The sequence below is a fragment of the Hylobates moloch genome, unplaced genomic scaffold (assembly GCF_009828535.3).
Source record: "Hylobates moloch isolate HMO894 unplaced genomic scaffold, HMol_V3 SCAFFOLD_7, whole genome shotgun sequence".
NCBI lineage: Eukaryota > Metazoa > Chordata > Mammalia > Primates > Hylobatidae > Hylobates > Hylobates moloch.
Window position 1 is genome coordinate 112,543,209 of NW_026652282.1, and position 17,905 is coordinate 112,561,113.

General features: G+C 39.6%; 1 protein-coding gene across 3 annotated transcripts in view; it reads left to right on the forward strand.

Moving 5' to 3' along the window:
* Window positions 1-1,902: 1,902 nt before the first annotated feature.
* STK26 (serine/threonine kinase 26) overlaps window positions 1,903-17,905 on the forward strand; it is a 70,724-nt gene continuing 54,721 nt past the window's right edge. For 2 of the 3 annotated variants that reach the window (XM_032757620.2, XM_032757619.2), the window contains exons 1-2: window positions 1,903-2,018; window positions 2,119-2,269. In XM_032757620.2, the coding sequence (XP_032613511.1) occupies window positions 2,228-2,269 (42 nt within the window). In that variant the 5' untranslated portion in view covers window positions 1,903-2,018; window positions 2,119-2,227. Of the gene's footprint in view, window positions 2,019-2,118; window positions 2,270-2,967; window positions 3,049-17,905 lie in introns of all 3 variants that reach the window. The other variant, XM_058441740.1, reaches the window with a different exon arrangement.

Here is a 17,905-nt window from a genome sequence, read left to right on the forward strand (position 1 = left end):
AATTCAAAAGAAGTTCATTCATTCATTCAACAATTATTTATTGAGGGCCTACTATGTGCCATGAACCTAGTCTCTGGGGATACAGCAATGGACAAAATGTATAAAAAGCTTGCCCTCAGAGTCCTGCCATCCTACCTGAATCATTCTCATGTAAGAGAGGCTGGATTTCTGGCCTCAAGGACCTAATATGGGCAGACAAAACAAATGAAATATATGAAATAAGAAGAAAGAACTACAGCGTGAGCGCTGCTGACATTGGAGGAGTTTGAAGGAGGGCTTGGAGCAACTAGGAAGGGTCAATGGAGGTGAGATTTGAGACAGGTCTAGCAAAAGAACCCTCGGATTTCTATGGACATTAAAAGTTTAGGTGGCACTGCAGGTTTCCGGTCAGGCTGGCAATGTTGTGAGCTGGGTTGGTGGGAAATCGAGACTAGATTGGAGCCTACTATTGGGTTAGAAATAGTGAAGGGCTGGACTTGGGGAACTAGGAGTAAGGAAAAAGCAATTGTATCCTTTATCATCATTAAACACAAACAGAAACCATAGAGAAAGTAGTAAGTTTATCACCAGCCAGGGGGACCTGCGTCTGAATTCCCAGCTGTACCACTTCTTAATTGCGTGACATTTGGGTCAAATTATTTAACCTGGTTGAGCCTTTTTCTTCATCTGTAAAATAAGGGGAAATCAATAAGACTCCAGAAGGCCCTTGTACAGGTTCAGTAAGGTATAATAACACATAGAAAGCACTTAGCAGTCCCTGGCACAATGAAAATGACATCCATTAATAATAACGATATTGATAAGAATCATATACTATTCTCTGAAAAAGATTTAAAAGGAAGAAGAGAAACTACCTTTTACCACTAGAGGCCCCCCACCGTGTGGTGCGTAGAGACCCATAACAAATTTCAAGGTAAGGAACTTCATCTTCATTTTAAACTGGCACTCGACTATTACGTTTTTGAAGTAATTAACCCCTTACGTGTTCCCAAAGGTGCCTTCATAATGAAATTCCTGTTGCTATTATTACCAGTGTTACTGTCGCTACTGTTAGAGTACTCTCAAAAGAGCCTGTCTCCCTCCTGGAGTGGAACTTAAAATGGGGCGGAGGCAGGGAGTTACCAAAACCACTGCAGTGTATGCTGAATTCAATAACCTGTACTGCTAACTATCCAATCTCATTTCCCAAGCCTCTACTATCCTCATTAATTTTTCTGCCGATATACCATCTGTTTTCCAATTTCCCTCTGCCTTACACGTGCAGAACTTGTGGTAGAGAGAAGCCCTAGTTTGGCCGTTCTGCAAGTGATAGTCCAAGAGGTAGGGGGAACCTTAAGTTGAAGTCACCTGAAGCATGTTTGGGGTCAGGGAACTCGGAAAGCAAGAGTGTGGCCACAGACCTGCACAGGGGCGCGGCCTCCAGCTGAGGAGACCAGATGGCGGGAAAAAGCGGGGGTCCACCGACTCCGCGGCTATCTCTGATCCTATCCTTAGCCAGGCCAGGGAGCTAAGAAAGACTTCCAACACTCCCCAAGTTTCAGCTCAAGTCGTCTCCGAGGCTGCATGTGCCCCAGCCTCGCACGCCTCCCTGCAACGTGGCCGCATCTGGGACGCCCTCATACCCTCAGGGTTTCCCAAACTCTTTCCAGGCCCAGCCATGTCCCAGGTCTCCGGGTCCCTGGGTTCTCCTCTCCGCGTGCCGGGAGAGTCTCCAGCTTCTCAGACTCCAGCAACCCCAGCCAAACCCCTTCGCTGCCTGGAGCCTTGGCTCCCGCGACACCGCCCGGCTGCGGGGCGGGGGCAGGGCCAACGGCGGAACCGCCCCCAACCGCCTCCCAGGCCAGGCGAGCAGGCGGGTAGCTGGGGCGCCTCCACCTCCTCTTCCTAAAGCGGCGAGGCGCAGAGGAGCGGCATCACTCGAGCCCAGGTCCCAGCCACCACCACTCACAGCGCTCGGCGTTCAGGAAGAGGAGCAGCAGCGGAGGCGGCTGCTTCAGCGGCGGGCGGGCGCCAGAAAGGTAGACTGAGTCCCAGGGAGCTGCGCCGCTAACAGCCCACCTCCTAGCCCCGGGCTACGCGCCGCCAGCCCAGTAACCCCACTTTTGTGTGTCCTTCCAGGCCCCTATCGAAAAGCCTGGGAGGGCCGCCGAACTACCCCCGGAGGAGGAGCCAGTCCGAACCCAAGGCGCCACCGCCGCAGAAGCGGAGCGAGGCAGCATTCGCCTCCATGGCCCACTCGCCGGTGGCTGTCCAAGTGCCTGGGATGCAGGTGAGGAAGCGCAGGCCGCCCCCGCCGCCCACGTGACTGCTTGGGAGCCCGGTGCGCCCTCGGTGCTGGGCACCGGCGACAAGGGACGGCCCCAGGGCTCCCCTGAGGGCAGGGCCGGTCACTATGGCCAGGTGACCTGGGAGTAGGGCTCGAGGTGTTTCCTGGTGTGTAGGCTAGGTAGTGCTCTTCGCTGGGAAGGCGAGGCGGCACTGGAGCGCGCAACTAGGTGGAGATTGAGGGCGGTTGGGGGGTGTAAAAATAGGCCAGAGCCACAGACACCTGCGCCTGCTGAGCTTGGCACGGTTGGGGATTGGGGGGCGGAACTTAACCTGGGAGAGATGGAAGTGCCTTGGAATTTGTGGGGTATAACGCGAGTAGTGAGTGCCCTGCACCCCCCACCCCAAACACACACTCAAGTTGGGGCGGGGCAACACCGGGGTGGCGGCGGCGGCGGCTTGAATTGGGCTCTTCCTGTGTGCGTAGGGCTAAGAGAGAGGTGACCTCTTTCTCCCTTTCGGTACTGCTGCTTAAGGGCAAAATTGTAGCTTGCTCCCCGACCTAGCCCAGCCCATAGTGTGGCGTGAGAAATGCTGGTTCTGTTCAGAGTCGCTGAGGTGATGACTTCTCAGCCCCCTCCGTGCCTTTCCCACAAGATGACTGTTACATGTGGTTAAAGGAAGCTTTTTGTCTTGGACAAGGGACTACTGCATGGGACCCAACTTGTTACTCGAAGTCTACCCAGCCCAACCCCCTCCCATTATATTTTCATTTTATTAAAGGTAAGCTATGTCAGAAAACTTTTTATGCTGTTATGTTTTTAAATCGGTGCACTTTACACTATCTGCTAAATGTTATCCAAATCTACTAACTTTTTAAAGCATTCATGTTCTATTTTTTTTCCTTTGCTAGATGGCCCAAACAACCCATTTAGAGGCTAAAACCACTGAAGCCTCAGTCCCTCATGATCTAAAATGTAAAAACAAACTTTTTTGAAGTTCAAAAATAAAATGTTTAGTAGTAAATAGCTTATATTTCTAGTAGAAATCAGAGAGCTGTAGACTGGGGCCTCGATTTACTTATTGATGCATGGAGTTCTTTTTTTTTTTTTTTTTTTTCAGTGTTCTCATTTTATGAATGGCCACAAAAGTGATTTTTAAATTCTTTCCCAAAATGGGATTATTTGTGCACCTAGAACTCTTGGTGTGTCCTAAACACCAGACATTTCAGCTGCATTTAGGGCAAGTCTGGGTTGAGTCTCAGGAAGTTAGTGTATGTTAAATAAAGAGAGAGAGAGAAAGGGAAATAGGAAATAGTAGGGCTTAAAAAAAAAGATTAATCCACTCAAGCCTTGCAAAATGCCTTAAACTTTCTTCCTTTCAGGCGGCCTCCCCGCTCTTTCCCTCCCTCTTTTCCCCACGCACCCTGCCCCACACCCCATTCATTCAGTTCTGCCTTTGATTGTATCAAGGGAATTCATAGTTCGCAATACTAAGTACAGTTTTGCTGTTTGATCTGGGGAAAAGTGACATTTTCTCACTGTGCTCTTCTTTCCATTCTGTGGAGAGTAAAACGATGCACATGTGAAGTTTGTCTCTGAGGGTCTCCATGCTTCTCCCTCCATTGTGTGCGCGAGCCTGCGTGCGTGCGTCAGCAGAGTGAGTGCCTCCCGTTCATCAAGTTTGTGATTCTGGGGAACTCTGTGTGCTGAGAGGAAAATGGTTTCTGATCTTTATTTTATTTGTCTTGACCTTATTGAATTTATATGGTTTAGGAACTGCTTGCTGTTTAGTATTTCTGATTGTTCCCTGCTTTGTTTAATTATCTGAGTTGCCTATCTCTTGAATTTTTAAATCTTAATTAATGTGGATTCAAATGTGAATCACATACTTGAAGTTACAAATTCTGCCTTTCACTCTGTGCCCTCTGAGTTGTGATTACTTTGTCCCACCTAATTTGAGTAGGGCAAACATCTCAACGTTAGCAAAGAAGAGAGGAATCTTTTTTTTTTTTTTGGTCATTCTCTTCATCTTAATGAAATGATAAATTCTTAACTTCTTATTTCCATTTTATTTCTAATATAGTTCTTAAGCACTTTGTGCAGCACACAGTTTTTTCCATAGTTGAAATTGTACAATACCTTAATAATAAATTTGATAGCATGCAGTGTGACTCTTGAACCTAGACTATTTTTATTATTGTTATGTAGCAAAATATTGCAGATGAGATGCAGAAATCTATCGTGAGCTTGTAAAATTCTCCTAGAGTTTTATGAAGGCGTTAGGAGCAACTTTTAGGCCTTTAGAAAACTTGAGTTAGCCATGTGTTCTTGAAATTACTGTATAGCGTTTCCACAAATCAGGGTGAGGTAGCCGACCAGCCTATAACTTTTTAACAGTTTATTTTAGAGAATTATGAAGATTGATGGGAAAAATGATTTTTCCAGAAATACAAACAAAATTACTTCATCCACAATTATTTTCTCCCTCTGAGGAGAGACGTGAAGTAGAAGCCCAGCTACCTGTTCTATCACTTAAGATTTCCAGCATTCCTGACTTTCAAACAAAGAAATTGCTGTTGCCACTAGTTTAAAATAGAAAGGAAACTTGGAGTGAAGAAAGAAAACCCAGAATTTTGTCCAGTTCAAACTCTTCCTTATGAATTAGTTATTCAAACTCATATTGTTGATATTTCTTAATATTGTGGTAATGAACATTTTTTGCCATATTACACCAAATGTTGAGGGTATGAAGATTTCTGTACTTAATTTGTGCTTACTTCTTTAGTGTGTAACTAGAGGAATTTTCCATACCAGTAGCTGAACTCTTGAAAATATTTAAAGTACAACTTAAAAAAAAAAACCAATAAACCTGTTTCTTTCCGCTCAAATATTTACTCTTTAATGATTCAAACCCTGTTTTCTTTGAAGTTTTCAGTTATAAATAATACTTAAGTTTAAGATATTTCCCCTTAGAACCTACAATAGTATTTTTGAGGACAAGTTTTCATTTAGAATATTGTTGATTGTTAAATCTTTCGTAAGATGTAGGTGGAAGAATAAAGTTAAATGCTGAGTTAGAGTACTAAATGTTATTCTTTATACTGTGCCTCTTGTTAAAGAACTTTTAAAGCTTCTGCCAAAGAACTTTAAAATTGGCCTTCATGTATCTTTAAATATGACCAAGGTGGTACAGTTTAAATCTAGTTGTCATTTGAGATGAGAAGTAGAAATGAAGTTTAACGATGAATGACCACTTTATTGAAGACTTTTATCTAAGTGGTGGGAAACACTGCCCGACATTGGTGAACATAATCACTGGGTTCTGGGAAGCATACTGACGTATATTACATGTTCTACCCTTAAAGATCTTAAAATCTTGTTGAGTTGTTATAACTAGCACATGAAATATCAAATAATGCAAAATTTGTGAACTCACTGTAAGTATAATAGAAGTTTCTGACTGGAAGTGTTGAAGGCTTCCAGAAAGTAAGCTGACCCCAAAGTCTTATTAGGATGCACACTGAGCAGGGCATTTCCAAACAAGGAAAAATCTCCAGCAGAGGTAGACAGACTAGGATTTTTCGACTTTACAATGGTACTCACACAACCATTCTGTTTTTCACTTTCCATACAGTATTCAGTAAATAACATGAGATAGTCAACACTTTGTTATAAATAGGCTTTGCGTTAGATGATTTTGCTTAACTGTAGGCTACTGTAAATGTTGTGAACACGTTTAAGGTAGGCTAAGCTATGATGTTCGGTAGGTTAGGTGTACTGTATTAAATGCCTTTTCAACTTACAATATTTTCAACTTATGATAGGTTTATTGGGACATAACCACATTTTAAGTCAAGGAGCATATGTATACAATATAGATAAGGAAAAGTGCACTGCATTTGTGAGCACATGCACACACACACACAATCTTTGAGAACAGGATAAAGTCATTTGGACTGTCATAGAGAATTCCTCTAGAAAAATGATACACGATAAGGTCGGAAAACTGGATTGAGTACAGATCATGATTGTCCTTAAATGCCAGGGAAGGATTTTGGCCTTTGAACTAGCCATTAAACATTTCTGAGTAAGGGAGACTCAATGTACCAAGTTATATATCTGAAGAGAAATCTCAAAATTGGATGAATGAATCAACTGGAGGATTGAGAGAGGGAAGGCAGTTTGATCTACAGAGGCTATTTCTTCTTCTTTTTTTTTTTTTTTGAGACAGGGTCTCACTCTGTCACCAAGACTGTAGTGCAGTGGCGCTATCACAGCTGACTGCAGCCGCCACCTCCTGGGTTCAAGCAATCCACCCATCTCAGCCTCCAGAGTAGCTAGAACCACAGGTGCACGCCACCATGCCTGGCTAATTTTTATGTTTTTTTTGTTTGTTTGTTTGTTTGTTTTGTGGAGACAATGTTTAGCAGTTGTCCAGGCTGGTTTCCAACTCCTGGACTCAAGCAATCCATCCACATTGGCCTCCCAAAGTGCTAGGATTACAGACGTGAGCTACTGCGCCTGGCTACAGAGGCTATTTCAATGGGTCAGTCATAGTTATACAGATGCAATGGGCCTTCCATGGACAGGTTCCCTTCCATATGTTTAGTACTATGAAGAAAAAATTAATTACCAGGCTTAATAATTAGCTAGTTTCAGAAGGAAAAGTTAGACTGTGGTGTTGAATATGAGGGAACTGGGAGACTTATGACACATCTGAAAGAAATTGGAATGTAATGGGGAAGAGCCAGATCTGGTAGGAAGTTAAGGATTTCTGTTCTAGACTTGTGAATTTTGTGGTAACAATGGGATGACAAAGTACATATGTCCAATAAGTATTGAAGATGTAGAACTGAAGCTTTGGTCATTCATCAGATATTTACTGAGCATCTACTCTATGCCGGGCACTTCACTTGAAAATGAAGGACTAGAGACATCAAGGAGGGAGAGGTTCATAATGCCAGAAAGAATATGTGGAAGTGAGGGCCCTCATGAGACAGGACACATAGGTTATAAGAAAAGTAAGGGTGACTTTAAGGTATATGAAAGGATGATAACATGTGTCAAGTTAGAGAGAGAGTTAACTGTGGTGGGGGATGGGGGGATTCTTTATTTAACAGTCATTGAGAAACCTACATTGGAGAAAGGATTCAGGTTGGTACCAGAGTCCAGTATGTGGAGTTCTTACCTCCCTTACACCTCCCTAAGGGGATAATCAGATTTGCAATTTGAGGTTGAAAGCATTGCTTTGCATTGGCGAACCCGAATTATTGTCCTTGTTATTGAGTAGTTAATGCAGAGGTGTTGAATGTGCTAATGATAATGGCAGAAGACCAGCTGGAACAAAATTATCAAAGACTGTTAGCTGAGAGAAGGCGGGGGTAGTTAGAACTTTTGACACTAGGGGAGTAGGGACTGTAGGGAGAATAAACAGGAATTGGGTATGATAGGACATGTGCCTTCAACAGTAATCAGAGTTTAGAAATGGCACTTGAGTACAAAGGTCCATCATCATGTACTTCTCTTGCTGGAGTCACAGCAAATGAGAGAATATAATTTAGCTGGTACTTAGGAACCATTGAACATTGTGATACTGTATTTTTTATTCTGCTTTTCATATTCAGTGACCTTGAGCAAATCATCTACAAAATGGGGAATAATAAAAGCTGCATTTCCTTTGCCTCAATGAGAGGTTATTAGGATGAATTAACTATCATCTGTGGAGTTGGAGCGCCTTTGTAAAAGGTGTTATGATATATGGGGGCAGTTCATCCTGCAAAACAATGCTTGGCTAATCACATGAAAACACTGTCATTATCTCATCTCTCTCCTGCTTGATAACCCACATTTTTCTTTTGAAACCGAATCACCACCCCACACCACCCCAATGAGACCCAAAGCCCTCTGCTCAGCTTTCCATACTTTCTGTTATATGGCTCCTCTCTGTAGATCTATACTTAGTTCTCACTACATCCCAACAAGAAATCCCTTTAATTCTACCATGCCAGTCACAGTTCAATAATCAGTGATTGGCCAAATTCTACCTGATTTTCAAGGTCCTCTATCTTACCTTCTTCGTGAACTCTTTCTGAATGTCCCAGGCTATAGAAATCTCTTCTATTTCCAAGCACCTATTCTGTCTATTGTCAGTAATAAACAGCCTTGTCCTTAATGTATATACTGCCTTAGATTTTCTCTAATTATATATGTTATACTTGCTTCCCAAATGAGGTTGTACATTTCTTGAAGGCAGGGACCATGTATTTCACTTTTCTTTATACCATTAGGTATGAATTATATGTAAAATCTTGGCTAATCACTATACTTTACAGTGGACGTTTCTAGCTGTTTAAAATTCTGTTTCTTTAAAAATATTGTACAATGCTTGAACTCTGTACACCTTAAAGACTAATTTATATGTGTACAATGTAGACTCTCTATACTTATTTAAATGATTTTCATGTATTATGTGTAATATGCCTAACAAAACATTCTTGTAACTAATCATCTGCCCACACACACTGAAGCCCTCATTCTCTTGTCTTCCACAGACTTTGAGAGAAAAATGAGCTTCATTGCTTTCTTGGTAACCATGGCTGATTTCAGACAAATTTGTTTCTCCCCTCATCTCTTCTCCTTTTCTCCTTCCTTCTACTTGTACTTTCCCATGACTCTTCAGGGTCCTCTCACTGGTGATTTGGACCTATCTACCTCTTGTTTCTTGCCTCTGCCCTCCCACTCCCCAAAAAACAAACATAAATAAAAAACTGTTTTACTTTCCTGTCTGAACTGTCACATTAGAAAGAATCTGATAATTTCACTCACACTAAGATGTTTTTGATTAATGGCTCAGTGCTTTACTTCTCCATGGATATTCACATTTTACAGAGAATTATGCCTTAAGAAATGGAAATCTAATAGTAGGATTTCAGACATCTTGAAAGCAGTTTTTGACTGAGTTCTGTGTTCTGAAAGAGTGGTGGTTTTACTGGTTTTATTTGTTGCTAGAAAAATGGTGTTAGGTGAACAAAAAATAATAGTATTATTAGCTATAGTACAACAAACTCCTTTTCATTTCTTGTAATTAAGACTCGAAGAATTTCCACCACGGGTACATGTAAAACAATGTCTCTGAAGGAATGGCAGAATGTAACTCATTTAAAAAAAATCAATTAAATACACAGAACTAAAATTTTGACCCCTTCTTTTTTCCTTTTATTTTAGTTGACATGTAATAATTATACATATCTATGGGATACAGAGTAATATTTTTTTTTTGAGACAGGGTGTCACTCTGTCACCTAGGCTGGAGTGCAGTGGCACAATCACAGTTTACTGCAGCCTCAACCTCCCAGGCTCAGGTGATCCTCCCACCTCATCCTCCTGAGTATCTGGGACTACAGGCGGTCGCCACCATGCCTGGCTAATTTTTGTATTTTTTTGTAAATTTGGGGTTTTACCATGTTGCCTAGGCTGGTCTTGAACTCCTGGGCCCAAGCAATCCACCATGCTTGGTCTCCCAAAGTGCTGGATTACAGGCATGAGCCATTGTGCCCGACCGAGAGTAATATTTCAATATACGTATATGATGTGTAATGATCAAATCAGGGTAATTAACATATCTATCACCTAAAACATTTATCATTTTTTTGTGCTGTGAACATTCCAAATCCTCCCTTCTAGCTTTCTGAAAATATACAATAAATTATGGTTAACCATATTCACCCTACAGTACTGCAGATAGAATTTGCTCCTATCTAGCTGTAGTTTTGTGTTAGTTCACCAATCTGTGCACATCTTCCCCTCCTGCTTTCCTTCTCAGCCTCTAATACTCACAATTCTACTATCTATTTTCTCATATGAGTGAGAACATGCAGTATTTGTCTTTCTGTGCCTGGCTTAATATAATGTCCTCCAGTTCCGTTCATGTTGCTGTGAATAACAGGATCTCATCCCTTTTTACAGCTGAATAGTACTGTCTTGTGTATACATACTACATTTTCTTTATCTGTTCTTAACCCTATCTTCTGTGCATTTCTCACTTGGTCATTCGCCATTTTAGACTAAAGTGTTAGATGGCAGGAAGCACATCTTTGAATTAATGTTTGTAGAAATCAAATATTTATTGAAGATATTAACTAATTTCTCTCAATACTCCTATAACATAGAGTGATTCTGTAGGCAAATGCCTTCAAATTTGGATTTAAACATAAAACTAAGGGCACATTGACAGCCAACTCTACCCATGATCCCCTTTGTTGTCCCTCCCTAAAACCACATATGACTTAGGAAAATCACCTGACGTGAACATTCAGAGAAACCAGAAAACCTATATATGGAACATATCCTGTCCTCCATTCCTGCCTGCCTCTCCCCACCACCCCTTACTAGTATATACCTTGCTGGGGATAGAGCTACAGGATGCATCTAAAAACTCCCCCTCAGGCTTTTCTGGACTTGTTCCAGCCTTCCCCTGACGGCAGCTTGCTGGCCTTTCTTTTCCTCCATTTATCATAGCATCGTGGATGAGAATGATTTGTGTCTCAAAATATCAGGTTAACCGTTGGTATGTCTTACCTTTGGATAGTCTGGCAAAATTAGAACAAAACTGTGGTTCATACTTCCTCGGCCCCAGAGTAAACAAAATTGTAGATTGCTTAGATGAAAGAGTTGAAAATAGTCTAATTATCTTTTTTATATGTTCACTTTCTCTTTTTTGGTCAAGCATCTTAAAAAATGTGCCGTTGAGGAAATCGAAGCCATTGTGTTTTTGTATTTTTCTCATGAAAAGTGTTTACAGAAAAAGTTTTCAACCTTTCTTTGTGATCCTTGTAACAGAGATTGTGTGTTGTCAGCAGTGTTTTAAATTTTTCCCTCTCCTTCTATTAGCTCTTAAAGAAAAGGTGGGGAAAAGAAATCTGTACAAGTACAACCCTATTAACTTAAAATACAAAGGACTGAAATGCATTGAGTTCAAATCAACCATCAATGGGGTTTTTTTCAATTTGTTTATTATGAAACAATAGGGTGTCTAGCCAAAGAATTAACAGTTGCTTTGAATTATGGAAAAAGCTTCCCAGTATCAACTTAATGAAGTTTTACTGAATTTGAAATCCATACCACACTAGATGTGTTAGGAAATTTCTAAGCATGCTAGTGAATTACTCTACCAGGTTTCAATAGTGCCTGGTAACACAATCCTAGGAGTGAATTTTTGGCAGGTGGAGGAAATACTTCAAGAACATCTAGAAGCATCCAGATTTTTCTTTGAAAATGCATTTTGGAGTTGCTCTGTTAGTCCCTTTTTAACCCTTCTTCCCACCCCCAGCTTTCCACTAAACCATTTGCTTTGGGACGTATCACTTTACAGTATGTTATATTAAGCTAGGTTTGACTGCTTGATGCACTGTAGTATAAATAACAGAGCAGTGGGTGGTGGGGGTGGGATGGGCAATATAGATAATCAGGTGGAGCATAAGCTGTTATTAATGCAAGACAATTTAGGGGAGCTGAGCCAATAGAAACAATAAAGTCAGAATTTCTTCCCAAAGCCTCTGCCTCATCATTATCGTTGCCCAGTAGAGCTGGGAAAGTTTCTAAACTCCCTGATCTCAATTTCCTGCTGCCTGCCTTAACTTTTAGCAGAAGCACAAAAGAAACCAATCAGCAAAGCATGCACACATACTACTAAGTATGGTGACAGAAAATAGAACTTTGACCTGTTGTGGTTAAAGAGACTAAAGTCAATGTATCTGACAGCCTCAGGGAAATACGCATATTACAAATTTATGCTTTTTAAATGCTACTGACTCCATGGGAAGAACACTTGGCAAACTCATTAATTAGGATCCTGTTTGAGTTTCTAGTTTTAGTTCAAATCCTTTGTTTGAACTTAGTGGTGAGCTTTCTTATGTGCTTGTCAGTAAATGGTAATACATTGGACTTTACCAGCTTGGACAGTGGTGACCCAAGTTTTGTGTTTTTACACACAGAATCTACGTGGTTTGATTTAAGCCAGAAAATTATTAGCAGCAAAGTTTGGAAGGCCTGCTTTGGGTAGGACAGAGTGCTTGCTGTCTATCTTTGAAATACAAAAAATATTAGAGAGTCCTTGAGCTCAAGAAGTTTATACTCTAACCAGAGTGACTAGACACCTACAAATTTCGAAATCCAACAATGCAGAACAGTAGTAATGAATCCCAAATAAGATAGAATCTGATGTAGAAGCATCCATCCCAACGAAGACTGGAGTAAGAAAGGAAACTATCATTTATAGAATACCTTTCTGCTAGGCATTCGTGTTTTGCTACTCCACTACATTGCTTCTCAGCAGGATGACCTTCAACAGACTTTTAAAAGAGAGTAGGAGGCAAGCAGGAGAAAGGGCCTGAGGGGACACACACAGGCTCCTTGTATAAGAGAGATTTGGTGTAGGTACCTATTGGTATGAATTGTGTTAGGGCTAGACTGTAAAGGGCCTTGAATGCCAGATTGAGACATTTATTCTTTACTCAGTCCATAACAAGGAGGTTTGGGTTTTTAGTTTTTATTTTTTTAGCAATATAGTGAAATGATGAAATAACATTGTTTGTTTTGGAAGATTGCATTAGGCTGTTGGAAACCTAACAGGCTAGGCTGGGGATAAGGGAAGGCTTAATTGATAAGGGTTTAATCTAGGGCAGTGATGGTTAAACTGGAGCATGCATGGGAAGCACCTGGAGGGCTTGCGAAAACGCAGACTACTACACCTTAGCCCCAGAGTTTCTGATTGAATAGATCTGAGGTGAAGCCTGTGAATTTGCATTTCATCATGAGTTCTCAGCTGCTCTGCCAATTTGGGGAGCACTTTGAGCACCACTCAAGGATGACTTTAACAGACATTGGCGACCCCTTAAATATGAGAAGAAAGGAAACATGATGAGAGAGTAGAGTCAGAGATAAAGCTGCGTTTGGAAGAAAATTGGTACATTTTGGGGAATGTTGAATTTGAAGTGCTGGTCACATATCCAAGCAGAGGCAATCAGTAACACGTTTGTTGAAGAGAGGAGATGGATATTGGCGAATCTTATGTGAAGATAGTAGAGGAAATTGTGAGAGATGAAAACAACGAGATTTCCAGTTACCTTTCCAAGAAGCTGAACTCAATTTTGTGTTAAGTTCTTCAGCTTCCAAAATCTCATGGTCACCCATGACTTCTGTCTTCCTTAATCTAGGCAGGTTTGCAACTTAGCAAACACCCATCCTCATCATTATATAGTTATCGTTGGCCCATGTGTGCTGTTAAGTAACCTACTTCAGTTTTTATTGATTGATTTAATTTTATTATTGTTATATAATTTTACTATAATAAATTTTACAATAATTTTATTGTTTATTTTGTTATATTTATTTTTATTGTTTTGGTCTGGTTAAGCCCCTTAGATGACAAATTCTTACAAATAGAACCTTTCTGTGGAATTATGTTACCATGCTCGGTATGGTTAGGTGTTTACTGTAGTAAACAGCTCATTAATGCTTTTATCTTCAAATGCAGACCCTTATTAAGAACATGAAATCTGTTTATGCTTATAGTTGCTAAAATGCAACTTGGCTAAAGTGATATAAATGGCAGCGTCTTAAATGCCAGTAAGTGGCAATATTTCCCCCACAGGTAGAGATTTTTAGACCTATTATTATGTCCCCCCCTCAAAAAAAAAAAACCAGACTTAATAGCTCTGGCTGCATACACACACACACACACACACACGCACACACGCTCATTCACAATCCTGACATTTCAAAGCCAATTTGTATTTATATATGTAAATTCCTGGAAGGGAGAGGAAGTTACTTCTGAATCATTAAAGAAATATCAAACCACTTCCTAAATGGCCTTTCTGCTCTCTGAAATATTCTCTATACCTGTCAGATTCATATATTATCGTTTGCCAACAGGTACCCAGTAGGAAAGCTCTGAGTTTAGTTCAAACAAAGGATTAGAACTGAAAATAAGAGAAGCAAGTAGGGCAACACCAAACAATGTGAGCAAACTTGATTTACCTACCTCATTCACCAACTTTGGACCTAAATCAGTTTTCAATTTCTAAAATGAACACGCAACCAACAAAAACGAATCCATCCTTCAGAATCAAAAATTTGGCACCAATGAGGATGTGCAAAAGCATGTGAAGAAATATTCTCTTAAAAATTTTTGGCTGGGCTCCGTGGCTCACGCCTGTAATCCCAGCAATTTGGGAGGCCAAGGTGGATGGATCACTTGAGGTCAGGAGCTCGAGACCAGTCTGGCCAACATGGTGAAACCCTGTCTCCACTGAAAATACAAAAATTAGCTGGGTGTGGTGGTGCACGCCTATAATCCCAGCTGCTCATGAGGCTGAGGGAGGAGAATCGCTTGAACCCGGGAGGCGGAGGTTGCAGTGAGCTGAGATCACACCATTGCACTCCAGTCTGGGCGACAGGGTGAGATGCTATCTCAAAATAATAATAATAATTTAAGCCATGTTTAATTATCACTAGAATCCCTAAGTGACTTGCTTCCTCTTCAGGGAGTTAAATTTATTTGGATGTAAAAATGCTGATATGTTTACCTTATACCTTACACTTCATTGTGAAGATTTGCTGGGGAAAATGATAGACAGATAAATGGATAGATGAATGAATGTATATATGCACCCTCAATGTGTATTGCACATGAAGTATATTTTACATTTGAAAATACTTTTAATCTATCTTTTAAAAATAAGGCTCAACATTTGCCTATAAAGTTTTTAATAAACTATACTAATGGTAGATATAACTATTTTTTTAAAGTAGAAAAATACATTGTCAAAATAAAAATGAGTAACAGGGTAGTCACTATGTTCAAGGAGCAGAAAAATATCATTTGAAAATGTCATTTAAGAAGATCGGTGAATGAAGGGAAATCAGTGTAATTTATGTAAAAAATATGTATTCAGTAAAAATTGTGGTGTCCATGGACTTGCTAAATATTTTTATTATATGAAAATATATGGAAAATATGTAGAATTCTTTACCTCATTTAAAACCTCATTTACTGAAAGGTAAAAACGTGTGAGTATGTACCTATGTCTAAATATATAATAGTATTGTCAGGATTTTACACATGATGCACTTTTATTGTAACACATGTTGCACGTTTATTGTGGCTAGTTCTTTCTACCTTTGATATTTAAACTCTTAGTATTCCTGAAGAAATTGAACTCACAGCAGTCTATAACATACAGAGTACAGATCATGGGAAATGGCTTTTAATGAAATTCAATACCAATATTAAGCAGTTTTAGCGAATTAGGATTGAATTGAACATTATCTAGGATTATATTTATCAAGATTTTCAATTCTTTGCTCATTTTTTCCTGTAGAATAGTTTTACAGAAAATCATTGCATTAACGGAACTGCTTTTGATATATATTAATTTGTTTACCTGTTAGTAAAATCAGAGATATGTGGGCAGTAAACGAGTGGCTTCTACTTCACAGAAACTTGTCATCATTGTCTAAGCTCCTATTTTGAAGCTCAAATTGTTATAAGTACTTAACACTATAGATTCTAAGGGATAGAGAATGGAAGGGACCAGGCATTGAATTCTGTTTCCGTGACAAACAAAGTCTTGTACCCGGAGAGCTGCTTTTTTTTTTTTTTTTTTTTAACTATTTATCTCTTCATGAAAAATGGTGACTGTCACTGAAAGATCTTTTTTACTCTGTCACAGGCTTCTCAAAGGGCACACAAAATGAAAACGTGGGATTCAACTGGTTAAATAACGAATCAATTTCGAGGTTTTAGCATAGGTGACACCTCCATGGTCGTCTTTTTGGACTGTGATTTCTGGTAATAGCAAGTGAAAAAAAACTTACCGCTGTTGCTATGGATCTTCTATCTGCTGAGGTTCAGGCATCGTTTTTGGAGGCTGCGATGTAAACCCTGCTTAGGGAAGGTAGAATTTCATAATAACAGAGGATTACTGCTGCCTCATGAGCAAACAGAAAATGTAGGTGAGGGAAAAGGTGTTGGACTCTGGAAGAACAGAAAAACAGTATTTCCAAGGAAGGGGAAATCCTTTGCTTTAAAGATTGAGAATTCTTTCTGTATTTTTTTAGAATGGGAAATTTCTCTACTTTCTGCAGAGAGGAGAAAAAGCTAACAGAAAAGGAAATTGGGGAGGTAATAGTAATTTGTTTTTTCTTGTTGCGTGTGACTTTTGTGATAAAAATGACATTTACATAATTAATTTGTTACAGCAAGAAAATGTCTAAAGAGTCTTTTTCGTTGGTAGAAAGCTTGTGAAAGATCAGGGAAAAGATCTAACGTAATGGGAATGGTGATTACAGCTGCTTTTCTATTTAAGATGTGCAATTTTGGTAGCATGTGTATTGGGCCAATACATTGTTTTTAGACTCTTGGAGTCATTTTGGGTGGCCTTTTTTTTTCCCCTTGGTAGCCAGAATAAATACTTTTCATTAATAAAAAAAGATGCCAGAATATCTATCACTTGATTTTACTTGGCTAATTTGAACTGCTATTTTGTGGGGAGCGGGGGGCTAAAGAGGAGGCTCACTTTAAAATGACTGGACTTAATATCATTGTTATTTTTCCAGTAGGTTCTGGCATTAGAGGTCTCCCTTGGGGATTGATTAAAACAGTTCTGTGGAGCATTTCAAGGCTGAGTAGCATCTCATATATACTCTAAAATAAGTTTGCCTAATGACTTTTTAGCACCACTTGATTTATGTTTTGGCTAAGAGTTCTAAATAGTAGTAGTCCAATTACTTTTTTCTAGGAATATTTACAGATACTACATACTGTATTGTTTACATTATTGACTTTTAACTTTACAGTAGTTTAAAAGGATAAATGTCTTTATGCTTAAAACAAACAAACAAACAAACAAACAAGAAAACACTGTTTTCTGCCACTGTTTTCTCTATCCTGTTCCGGGATAGAGACAGTTCTCTCCCTTTGTCCACCCACATGCCTGGGTTCTGGGTCAATCTCTATAACTAGACGTATCTTAATTTGATTACTCTGGGGTGTATTTTTGATGGTAGTACATCCTGAAATTACAATATAGGTGTGATCTTGGTTGAAAGATAAAGCACATTTTAGATATTTTTAAAAAATTTCTTTAACTGAAAAGACTATCTGTTAATTGTGAAAGAATACTCTTATTTAATATGGCCAAGTGGTTCCAGAGCTTTATACTTTATTTTTCTTTTCCTGATAGGACACTAAATCATTTCCTCCTAACTACTAGAATGAATGAAGAATGTAGTGTATGCTGTTCCACTATACTGTGAAATTGCCTGTGTGCCTTTCTGCAAATGTAAAGTAAAGGGATTGCATAGGTAATCCTTAAGCTCTAAAACTGAGTTTTGGAGTTTCTACTCAGGAGTTGGGACTAGGTTATTATTTGTAAAAGACAGCGTACACACAACATTTTATATATTGAAGGGATCAGGTACTCATTCCAGGCAAATTTTGAATTTGATGTAAATAATTTTTAACTGAAGCAATGAATGTGTAATTATGCTTTTACTGTGTGTATTTAATTTTCTGCTAAGAGGTAGTAAGGCTATAATGTTTGGCTTATGCTTTGGACAAAAGGAAAGTTCTTTGA